Source organism: Cardiocondyla obscurior, linkage group LG15, assembly GCF_019399895.1.
Source record: "Cardiocondyla obscurior isolate alpha-2009 linkage group LG15, Cobs3.1, whole genome shotgun sequence".
Lineage (NCBI taxonomy): Eukaryota > Metazoa > Arthropoda > Insecta > Hymenoptera > Formicidae > Cardiocondyla > Cardiocondyla obscurior.
Window position 1 is genome coordinate 679393 of NC_091878.1, and position 11783 is coordinate 691175.

An 11783-nucleotide genomic window follows, 5' to 3' on the forward strand; every position below is an offset into this window, starting at 1 on the left:
AGCGATCAGCGATTAAATTCAGTATGGCTGTGCATGGCCCAGATAAACAGCTGGGAGTAGGCGTTCACGGGCTGCGCCGTCAATTCGCAACGCCTTCGTCCTTCTTCTCACGATGACAGAGCGATCGGTAGAGTAAATCGGATATAGGAATCCGATCTTTTGTCGCGCGTCAACCGAGATGTCACCGAACGCTCGGCTCGACAAAGGGCCGCGATAACACGGTTTGCGCCTACGGAGATGTGTTGCAATTGCACGACGTAGCCCGTAAAACACCGAACCGAGGCTGGGAAGCACGACTTGCAAGGCGGTCGCCGGCCCGCAAGCCAACCGCGCGATTCAGCGGCCGGAGGGATAAATGCTCAGCAAGAAAATAGAGATTGTGAGCCGAGCGTTGAGTTTTACGGTAATTCATTAGCCCTTCTGCACGAACGTTCTCTCACCAGTATTTTTATTAATACTTTTTATTCATACTACACACGTTTGCATCCCTCCATTGAGCACACGTACAATTCAGTATAATTTTTTTAACTTCTTAAGAATTATGTTACAAATGGGACAAATATAACACTGGACGTTCATTATACCGTTTATTCCGTCCACCTGTGGCAACAGAGTTGATTTGTACATACATAATACAACCTCATTTCTTCCTCAGCCCGTCTAGTTTGTGCCTGAAAAAATACAGCTTCTCTATGATTGCATTTCGGGCATGGGTGTTCCTCAGTTCTTGGCAGCGTAGGATCAGATATCACATCGGCGACGATGTGCGTTAGTTCGCTGGAAAAAAAAAAAAAAAAAATTATTTAACGTGTATTTAACATAGGGCAAAATCAACGGGTGTGTTCAGGAGACTCGAGTGATCGTTGTAAGCTCAGCGAATTCTTTATTTCTTTATTAATTTGCTCTAACTAATTTTTTTCTCAATATTTAAGCGTAAAATTCAATCGTAATACAACATTACTCAATATTCTGCGATTGAAAATGTCTCTTCAACACAGTCTGCTTTGCAAACTCGAACTTTGCGACAAGCTTACAGCTTGCCGTATCAAAAGCAATATATCATCTTGTATAACAAAAATACTGGTGCACAAAATGATATGTTTGTTTCTCCCTTACATATATTATACACTTTCCTGTGTATCATTCTAAATTAAATCGTTCTGTACAATGTTTATATTAATTAATTCAGAATAATTTCATTTAGAGTCATTTATTTTCAACTTACTCTATCTCGTGCATGATTTTGTTCACATAGATGCAGTTGCTGTCCGCCAGCTGTTTGAAATCACAATTTCTGCACTGAAACAGCCAGGTATACGGCATTATAATCTTTTTTTTTTTTTATTTATTTTATGCGATCTACGACGCGTAATCCAACGCTATTCTCTCGTGTCATTTTCTTGACAATACTCACCGCATACATGAGCACCTTGTTCTCTTTATCCTCCTTCGGGTATAACATGTTATTACATTCTTGACAAAACCTAATGCCTACGAATCCCGGACCGTCATCGTGCGTGTCGTAGCCTGCTATCTTCGACATGACTGCGCGCCAAATTAATTAATCTTGGCTTTGAAATATAATTATCTGCGAAATTATCCGTCCAGCCGACTTGAACGTCGTGTCGATCGACGCGAAAGAATAATCCTTCGATGACCACACGCGACACGACGCATCAACAATAATAACGTAGCCGGGTAGCGCGTGGTGGTCAGCGGTGGCGGAATCAATCGACGCGCTATCTGTCGACACATTCGACAGTTTCATAGAATCTGTTTCGCCCACAGTTGCATATTCTAAAACAAAATCTATAAAAATGTTAAAATTTTCCTTCAAAAATTGCAAACTTTTATAAGAATTCTATTAAAAAAAAAAAAGCAGAAAGTCTGTGGAATTTTAACGTACAGTTCTTTCAGCTGCGATTAATATAAAAAGAAATATTGTTTTATTTAACAATTAGTTTAATAATTAATTTCGTAGTTGTCTGTATAAAGAATTGCAGATAAAAATTATACAAATTAATGTATTTCAACTTCCTATTCTCGACGAGGGTAAAACGAACTTCGTTGAACAGTTGGCATTATAATTAATAACTGTTGTGTACGCCTGACTAATTGGGTTCGAGCATGCGCGATAATTTAGCGTGTGACATTCGGCAATCCGTCGAAAGGTGCATTGCAAGGCAAATAAAAGTAATCGAACAAAAGGTTTGTACTTTGGGTGAACTTTTGGCACTCTTGTTAATTCTCTCTCTCTCTTTCCGTCTCCGCCATCCGATTGCATACATGTCTTATTCACTCCGAGTGTAGAAAGTGTACCGTTGTCTAGCGAGCAGATGCAAGGTTCCTTACTAATCGTAAAAAAACTCCCAAAAGAATGGTTTTATTCTAAGGTCTGCCCTGCAAGACGATCCTAATGAAGAATTAAAGTTTTCAATCGTACTTAAACGGAGAAATCTATTATTACGTTTTCGCAGATTTCTCTTCGGTTTTTACCGCTCAGTGAAGAAAGTGTATTACTTGGATTATCTCCCGAGCATGATTGGTTATCGATACATTTACTTTTTTTTTTTTCTTTCTCTCTATCTCTCTCTTTCTTTCTTTCCTCCTCCTTCACCGCTGTGCGCATAAAAAAAAGCTCGTTCTCGCGCTGCCGGAGCGAAAAAGAGTAAAATAAAACAAACACGATCGAGGGAACAGACTCGCGCGAGACATGTGTATTCGGGTGGTTTCTATGAGGGCGCTCTCGGCGGCGGTGTCGCGCATAAAACAACGACGGGGCGCAATCGAGTGCGATCGAGCGCGGGGAGTGGTAGGTACCGGGGACCGGCTTGATTTTACGTTGCTTCGTCGCAGTCCGGTTGTTGTTGTCGCGGGTGTGAGGGAGGGAAAAGAGGTGCACCAGGAGGTAGAAGGCCCGGTGAGGAGGCGCGCGCGCGCGCGGGTTCGTCGTCCCGAGAGAGATCGGCGGAAGTTTTACTGCGCGGTGACGGATGCGCGCTAGAGGCCCGTCGCGGCACGCTAGCTCGACTCTAGCGACACTTTTTGCGGATAGAGCGCGGCGCCGCCTGGGGAGCCCGCCGTCGGCGTCGAAACATCGGTAACGCGAGGCCGTTCAGCCCGGCTAGACCGAGTAAGTATCGATCAACGAGTCCGCCGCTCTATCCGCCTTGTTCTTGACGGCCGCTTCTTTTCTCAGGTTCTCTCTCTTTCTCTCCTCGCTTTCGCTCGCTCGCCTTGCCGCGCTTGCTCGCTTCTCTCTTTCTCTCTTTTTTTTTTTTTTTTCTTTCCTCCTTCTCTTTCCATCTCTAGCGTCTCGTGTATGAGCGGTTTCTCAGGCACACGCCGATCGCACGCTGGTGTGCGCCTCTCGTACATGTACGCGAGCACACGCGCGCGCAAAGAGAAAAAGAGAGATGGAGCGACTAACGCGGATGTATCCTCCCCCGTCTCTTTCACCGGTCTTATTGCTCTCCGTATCCCCTCTTCCATCTCTCTTCGCACCTCTCTTCCCCCTTCCCCTCTTCAAGCTTCTTCCTGTCGTGACTCCCCTCACTGGTATAAATCTCGACGGCCGAATGTTTTCTTAAGGGATTCTTTTCGCGAACGACGGAATATTTCGGCGAGTGGAATTGGCTACCGCGGTGAAACTACCTGCTGGGGGAGCACCCGCGCGCGAGTGCACCGTGTAGTACAGCCGAGATTTATCCGAGACGTACGAGTGCGTGGCCGAGAGACGGAGACGAGGCGCGGTGCGGCGCGTGGCGTTCTGCGTCGCTTTTCCCCATCGTAGACGAGAGCACACGACGCCTCACGGCGTCCCCGTGGGAGAGAAGACGGCCGAGAAACGTGAACGCAGAGCACGAAAAGTGTACGTACGCGATCAAGTGGTGGTGGCGATTTTTTAGCGCCCCGGGGGCGTTCTTTTGCGGGTAAACGGGGTAAAGGGGGAGGGTGACGTGCCTCTCCCGCAGCGCAGCGAAGAATTTTTTTTATTCCTCCGCCGTGACGACCGCCAGAGTCGCCGGCTGTCTTGTCCGTTCTCTCGCGGGGTCCGAACGACGGGCACACGTGATCGCGCGGAGCGAGTGCCGTCGGCGAAGACGCGTTTTCCTACGTTTCCGCGTGGCGAAAGCCGAGTGTCCGACCGAGTGTGCGAGTGCCCGATCGAGTTGCGTGTGCCCGGCTGCCGCTCTCGCTTCTCGCGGGAGCGCGTGCATCCGGCGGCCGGACGCGTTGGCTTGTCACTCGCGCGTCGTCGGCGTTTCATCCGCGCCTCCCCCGAGATTGTCGATCAATCTCGTCGACGCCGTGCTCCAAATCGCCGATCCCGACTCCCGCGTACGTACGTATATATTCGTGGTAATAGCGTCGTGTCGCTAGGGAGGAGTTTATGGCGTGCGTTGCTTTTACACTCGTGCGCGATATATGCATATATGCGCTTCTGTGCCGCTCTTTATGCGCGCGCGCACCTACGTGCGTGTATAAGTTCACGAATATTGTTGTTCCGCTTTAGACCTATGCCAGACAGCCATATTGTAAAATTTTTTTTTTTAACTCGATCGCCGTGTTTCTCGTTAACCTAGCCGCGGTCCCACCGAGATCTCTTTTGTTTGCCGCGGCCCGATCGCTTTCGTCTGCGGAGCAGGAGGAGGAGGGAGGAAAGCCCCCCTTTCGAAAACCGACCGCCGGGCTGGCTGGCCCCCGCGAGGCCCCCTCCTTCCCCCCCTCGTCTTTGTCTTTGTTCCGATGACGTTCCCGCGTTCCGCGCACGCTGATCTCCCGACGCCGCTACGCCGAGGACGACGCGTCGCTTCCCTCGGTGGCTGAGAGGTGGGATTGCTCCAGGCGAGAGAGCAACGGGTCCCGCGAACTCGGCCGCCGGCATGCTAGATCCGTCATTCGTTTCGTTAATTACAGGCGTCCAAGAATAACTTGCGGGAAAGAGACCCTTCGCGTGGCGGTGGACACGTTTCTTCGAATCCGTTTCTGACTTCGCGGTGTTGGTGCGCCTTTGTTGAAGCCTTTTTTCTTTTTTTTTTTTTTTATTTTTAACTCTTTTCCTCCGTGAGTGTTTCCATTAGCGTGCCTCGTGAATGCGCCCCTTTGTTCAATTATTAGTACACGAGCGACGCACAAAAGATTAAGGGACGTCGTTTTAAAGAATGCCACGGAATTTCTCAAGCTTTTTATCAAGTTGCATTTTTCGTCATTTTACTTATTTGTAGGATATTAGTATTTGTAAGAGCTTTTTCGGCAACGACTGCTTGATATGCCCGGAATAAAATTATAATTTTGTTTTAATTGTCTGGATGTGGCTGGATGCCGATTAACTATATTAATTTCAATTTTTTTTTTCTTTACAGGCGACTTGCCTTGCATTGAACAACAACTACAATCATGGAATCTGGAAATAATTTACCCAATCCGGGTACTTATCCCGGAGGAGATCGCCAACAATTCTGTGTCTCTTGGACTTCCCATCAATCAAATATGCACAGTGCGTTTCCAAAGTTACTCAGCTCGGAGCAGTTTGTTGATGTGACTTTAGCTTGTGACGGAGGCTCGATAAAGTGTCACAAGGTTGTGTTGTCCGCCTGCAGCGACTATTTGGAACGTCTTTTGTTGGAAATACCGTGCACTCATCCGGTCATCTTCTTGAGAGACATGAAAATGTGGGAGCTTCAGGCTCTGGTTGAATTTATGTATCGTGGAGAAGTGTATGTCGAGCAACAACAGCTAGCTACATTGATGCAGGCAGCAGAAGTTTTGCAGGTACAATTTTTTTTTTTTATTCGTTCCGAATATATTTACAGATTTAGTCAATTTTGTTTCCTTGATTCCTACATTTTATCTTTCCTTTTAGTAGAAATTCTGACAAAGATATTTTAGTACACATGCGCGCACGTGTGTATATAATAAAATTAATAATGCCAGTAGCTATTTTTATTTTAGAATAATATATAATGACAGTAATAGTATAATGTGTTGTATGTATTTTTAATAGGTCCGTGGCTTATCCACTCAGGGAAGTGATAACTCGGTAAATGAGAGCAATACACAATCGTGCGAGTCTAATGCACCCGTCACTCCGTCGACTCCTACTCACGGAGACAGCAACTATAAGGATACTTCTTCTAACGAAGATGGAAGTACCTCTGACTTCCTCTCATGCACGCCGATGGCTAGCACAGGAAACAACTCGTCCACTATTACTCCTCCTGTTTCGCATAACCCCAACTCCTCCAACTTTGTAAACATGGAACACAGCGAAGCGCTACAACATTTAGAAAAAGCTCTTAGCGCTTGCGAAGCGACTCTCACCGAAACCCAGGGTATGGTAAAAATGGAGCCGGATGAACAGTTCGCACAACAGCAGGAAAAACCTTATTCTATTAGCATGGTATCCGGTAATAATTGCAGTAATCCTAGCAGCCCATTTCCCGCGATCGAAGGTAAGGTTTAGACGAAATCTTTCTGATTTTAATGTATAAATGTTATTTATTGCATAAATGCTATAAATTGCACGTTTATGTTAAATATATTATGGAAATATATATATTTTAAAGGTTATCAAAGACGACAAAGGCGTTCAGAAGAGGAACTCAAACAAGCTTCGGACATGGTAGCACGCGGCATGACGTTTCAAGTAGCTTCGGAAAAGTACAAGATACCGATCAGCACAATCCGCTTCTACATGGTCAGAAAAGGCATTTTACAGAGGCGAAAACGCGGTCGCGGCTCCAGCAATCTCGGTATGAACAGCCAGCCAAGTAGTCCGGCCAGTCCACCGTACCATATGATGAATTATCGTTTGCCGGAAAGCCTAAATTCCAGCCTACCGTAGTGCTGTACAAAGAAGTAGTGAGTTTTTTTAGAATTCAGTTTTGAATCAGACAAACTTTTTATCGCTGCATTATCAGAGCTGTTCTAGACCATCTCGTTGGTTTTTATACTTTTAGCTCCTTTATACTGAGTATTTTTTATTTTTCACTTTTTTTTATTTTATTTTCAGTTTACACCTCATTATTCATTTATATTCATAGCGACGCGTTTGTTCGTCGATTTAGAAGACTACCGTTTACAACGTATATAACGTATTTCTGCATTTATGCCATTACTAATCTAGTATACATTCTGGAGATATAATTTGTGTCTCGAACAGCTCCGCTCCATGTATATACGAAAGGTACCATATGTAAAAGTTCGGACACAGCATTCAAATCATTAAATTGGAAGGCATGGGGCTTGCATCATGTCTTACGATCATATTTACGTTAGATTCAGTGACCTTAGGAAGACTGCCTAAACCCAGTTTTTTTTTTTTTTTTTTAATATTAAATACAAAGATTATTGTGCTATAGAGTATACTGGAATATGATCGTGAACTTAGTGTGTATATTACATTATAATAACACTACATAAAACCAGCGGCAGACTATATGCAATACGTAATTTGCAATTCGCTGTTCGTAAAAGATTCACAAGTAGCGTGAAAATAAATTCGTTTGTCAGCAAAGTGATTTTTTAGTGCAATCAAAAGACGTAAATAATTATAAATCAATTATATAAAAATTATTTACTACTTTCATAGTGCATTACTACATAAATGACTTGTGCATAATCTGAATAACATAAACTAATAATAAATATGGAATGTTGGATACTGATATAGAATAATTATTTCTTAAATAAAAAAAAAAAAATAAAAAAAATTAAAAAAAAATAAAAATAAAGAAAGAACATAAAAAGTTTAATATTTTAATTTTACTATTTAACGTAAATTTTTTTCCAAGATTTGAGATTTGAAGATACTTCTCAAAGATATAAAAAAAGTTTAAACTTTTTTAAACATTTGTATTTTAGAAAGCTTAGCTGAGAAAGAAATAGAAATTTGTTCCCGTTTTCACTAATGTCTTAATTTTTTTATCTGTAACACTTCAACGTTCTCAATTTATTTAATTATTAAAAAAAATTATTTTTTAAACACATTTTTCATAACAGATTTCTATGAATCTATTACGAATCGGGAATTGTAAATTACAAATTTATGATAATGCCACATATGTGTACATCTTTAAAGGGGCAGCCTATTTTAAAGTCTTTGAAAATTTTTTCTCGGTAATAGTAATACATATAGTAAAAAGGCGTAAGAAAATGAATAAATGCAATTTCTATATTATTCTGCCTTATGTGACATTAGAAAAAAGTGAAATACGTATAAAAAACATTTTTTATACTTTGTTTCTCAAAAATTAAAACTAAAATTTTCAGAGTAACGGCACTTTAAAGCTCAGTTTCTATTTTTTTTCTTTTTATGAAAAATAATTTTGTGTAAAGATTACGTTTACATTTTTTGTATATTTGTATATACATATATATTTCTCATCTTAAAAGTTACTCCAAAATTCTAAAAAGAAAAAAAAAAATATATAAATAAATAAATAAAAAAAAAGAAAAAAGAAAAATTAATTTGAGATTTTGTACATATTAATATAAAAGTTTATTTTGAAAAAAAATAGCTAACTTTTGAGAAAGTATTTTTTGAGGCTTTTGAAATAAACTGCTTTTTTAATGTTCTCTCGTACAAAACGCAAAAAAAAGGAAAAAAAACGAATTCCATCTGTCATCCATCACGAATTAATATCGATAAATATTAATTCCATACTTATAAGTGCTTGTGTTATAACGGCATCATACTTATAAGGAAAATGACACTAAAGATCAAAAGATCATGTTAGATCAAGCATTGAACAAATATGTTTAAAATCTTATTATTTTGTGACTTTTTTATACGCAGGATTTGTATGTAAACGCACTTAAATGGTGTTTACTTGACGAAAATACCAGTTTATAGGATATACATATATATAAATATATATAATATAAGAATTTCTTCATGCTGTGGACGAACGCTACGCGTATGGTTGATTATCAGCCGTGTTCCGTTCTTCTACTTAGTGACCGATGTAGTTAGCCTATATCGATAATCAAGAGATATGTTTTTGGATGCATTAATAATTGTTCGTAACAGTAAGTCGGATTTACAAAGTACAGTTCAAAAAAAAATGGGGGGGGGGGAGAAAGAAGGAGAAAAAGAAAGGACAAAAAACAGAAGATTGTCTATGTCATATAATCGATATTTTTTTAAAAACCTCGAAATGTTTTGACGAGAAGGCATTCGTAGCATAAGTTATTTTTTATTACATCATATTTATATATGGTTCAGTGAAGCTCAGCTTGCTCTCATTAAGTTATCTGTGGCATCTGTACACATGTACGTATTTACCGAGTATTTATCTTTCTGTATTTTTAAATAAGCTCCACAAGGATAGAGAGATTCTTAATTATGACACGCTTTACATTCTGCACCAGAGAGTGACGCTTAAAGATCAAAAAATGTATACAGTTGTAGAAAAACAGAGAGTTGAAGGGGGTTGTCCATGATCGATTAGTCACTATGTTTAAGACTGGTAACACGTGGCTAATATAACCAGATTAAAGTCTTATATAGACACAGTAATCCTCAATCTATTATATAAATATTTTTGTAGGCACTTTGTCGAGGAAGGTTTCTTCTTTCTGCCTTTATTCTATATATACCTTGATAACTTATACAGTAAGAGGAACCGGTATTTATTCAAAGTTTACCATTTAGCTTTGTTGAACATCACAAAAGATGAACGATCATGACGTGTGTAGTGTAATGCTTTTTACATGCATAGTGTACAAATAACAGCATTTGTAATTGACGATAAGAATTACCTGATGTCTGTAAAAATCGGCGAAAAGCCAGTCTTTCGTTGTTTTTACGGACACTGGTTTTGCCTTTTCAAAGAAGTTTAATTGTGTGACAACAACTGTGGCGCGCATACAATGTAATTGTACGGTGTATTGCCTTTGTTAAATAGCATTTTGGATAAAGCCATATTTTTCCATGCAACGCAATAATCCAGCAAAATAAATTACAGTTAAACTGAGAAGCAGCCTAAAATAGGAAAGAGTGCCAGATACAAAACAAAAGTGGATATGAACAATAACACATAGAAGATAAAGTAAAGTTTATCTATCACTTAGAGTATGTAACTGCCTTTCTCTGGCCTCATACTGGATCATTAATTTATTTATATTAGACAATATACAAGATACATGTAAAGGGGAAAAAAAAAACTAATCTAACTTAGAAGGCTTGTTACAGCTTCTATTAATTGCAGTAAGACTGCTGCCATCCGACTGATGAACACATTCTCAAGACGCTGAAGTTAAACATTTAATCCAAGTATGTCACAGATCTTACATTGTATTTATTCTCATTTATCATTTCTTTATGCGATCATTACGTATTTAACAAGCTCGATTATCTCTGTACATTTCACGATATGTCGAGATATATCGGGGGGAAAAAAAAAAGAAAAAGAAAAGAGAAAGGGAAAGAGAAACAAAATCGCATATTGTGCATTGGATATTGTTAATGCGAATTAAAAACATGACTTGCAATTGTTGCCTGTTGTAATGTCCAATGAGAGTTGAATTGTAATGACTTACTCGTATATAGTATTCTTTCCAGCAAGGAATCGGTATCGTGTAAATCATTATTCTAAGAGTTCCAGTTGACAAAGGTTTTATACGGATCTATTAAACCAGTATTTCAAACCAATGAAAAATAATTAGTTTTCTAATAATAATAATAATAATACAATACAGTTTTATGTGAATTTAGTACAGTGCTTAAGTCAGTAATGCTCAGCGTATCTAACAGATATTTTTAGTGGAACTCCGTGTCATACTCACATGTATCATAACGTCTTAAAGTATGTAACTAAACCACAATCAAAGAAGTGTGAACGATACTTAATGACTATTATCATAATAGCCACTTATGATAGCAGTAAATAGGTAGCCATCTTGAGGCAGTTTATATTATATTTAATTACACTATGTATCGCTTTGGTCTCTCCGTTTTACGATGGTATTATTATTTGTAGATAGAGCCCCTGTAACTTTAGAATCGTTTGAACCTCGAATCATTTATTTGTAAGTCTTTTTTTACAGTTACCGATTATCTAATTGATTAAATAGGCAATGCAATTAAAACGTGGGAGAGAAAAAAAAAAAAAGAAAGAAAGAAAGAAAATTATAAAAAAGACACACAACACAAACATGCACACGTGACATGCAGAGATCTGTTCGAATAATTAATACGATTGTGGTAGATATTTCGTCGTTTGATTTTTGTTAACTTTTGGACAATATATATATAGGTATGATTACATTGAGTTGCTACAAAATCACATATCGGCATAGTATTTTCTTTTTTTTATAATTTGTTTTTTTAGCTTAGTTTACTCTTAATGATTTTTAGCGAATGATATAACTCACATAATGCGGTAAACTTTCCGAACTAATGCACTTTCAATGTGAAGCAAGAGCGCAATTTACAAAAAAAAAAAAAAAAGAAAAGAAAGGAAAGAAATAAAAGGTACTCGTTAAAACAGCGGACCTCAATATATATTTTCAATTGTTCAGTTCATTACATATACCACATATATCATTATATAAATTTGTATTACGTCGGAAAGCATTACTTGAAATTGCTTATAATATGTTAGTCAGTTACTATTAATATGTTAGTCAATTGCATTCAATTTTTTTTTTTTTTTTTTTTTTATATATATATATAAATATATATATATATCCTTTTTTTTTTTTTTTTAAGAAGTACGTTTAATTAGTAATACATATAGTTGCTTGCCTATTTACGACAGAAATTACGTGCTTTGATG

At 39.0% G+C, this 11783-nt stretch overlaps 2 protein-coding genes across 7 annotated transcripts; one reads left to right on the forward strand and one right to left on the reverse strand.

The window, feature by feature from the left end:
- The first annotated feature begins 3 nt into the window (after positions 1-3).
- LOC139108632 (broad-complex core protein isoforms 1/2/3/4/5) lies at positions 4-11478 on the forward strand. 6 transcript variants are annotated; one of them, XM_070667089.1, is made up of 5 exons: positions 2840-3133; positions 5367-5775; positions 6008-6455; positions 6570-6864; positions 7016-11478. In XM_070667089.1, the coding sequence occupies exons 2-4, from the start codon at positions 5401-5403 to the stop codon at positions 6845-6847; spliced, it is 1101 nt and encodes a 366-aa protein (XP_070523190.1). In that variant the 5' UTR covers positions 2840-3133; positions 5367-5400; the 3' UTR covers positions 6848-6864; positions 7016-11478. The 6 variants fall into 6 exon arrangements, with proteins under 6 accessions (XP_070523188.1, XP_070523190.1, XP_070523185.1 ...); XM_070667087.1 differs by lacking the exon at positions 2840-3133 and adding an exon at positions 4-403 and having other exon boundaries at positions 6570-11478; XM_070667084.1 differs by having other exon boundaries at positions 6570-11478.
- On the reverse strand, positions 575-1710 carry Rpii15 (RNA polymerase II subunit RpII15). The gene is made up of 3 exons (XM_070667093.1): positions 1415-1710; positions 1226-1299; positions 575-777 (listed from the first exon to the last, which is right to left on the reverse strand). Exons 1-3 carry the CDS (start codon positions 1541-1543, stop codon positions 588-590), a joined length of 393 nt encoding a protein of 130 aa, XP_070523194.1. The 5' UTR covers positions 1544-1710; the 3' UTR covers positions 575-587.
- Positions 11479-11783: the final 305 nt, after the last annotated feature.

Coding starts and splice junctions, on each gene's coding strand:
- Rpii15 (XM_070667093.1), bottom strand. CDS start 1,543: ATGTCGAAGATAGCAGGCTACGACACGCACGATGACGGTCCGGGATTC. Junction 1,300..1,414: donor ACAAGGTGCTCATGTATGCG/GTGAGTATTGTC, acceptor TGGCTGTTTCAG/TGCAGAAATTGTGATTTCAA. Junction 778..1,225: donor AAAATCATGCACGAGATAGA/GTAAGTTGAAAA, acceptor TTTTTTTTCCAG/CGAACTAACGCACATCGTCG.
- LOC139108632 (XM_070667087.1), top strand. CDS start 5,401: ATGGAATCTGGAAATAATTTACCCAATCCGGGTACTTATCCCGGAGGA. Junction 5,776..6,007: donor AGGCAGCAGAAGTTTTGCAG/GTACAATTTTTT, acceptor TATTTTTAATAG/GTCCGTGGCTTATCCACTCA. Junction 6,456..6,569: donor CCCATTTCCCGCGATCGAAG/GTAAGGTTTAGA, acceptor TATATTTTAAAG/GTTATCAAAGACGACAAAGG.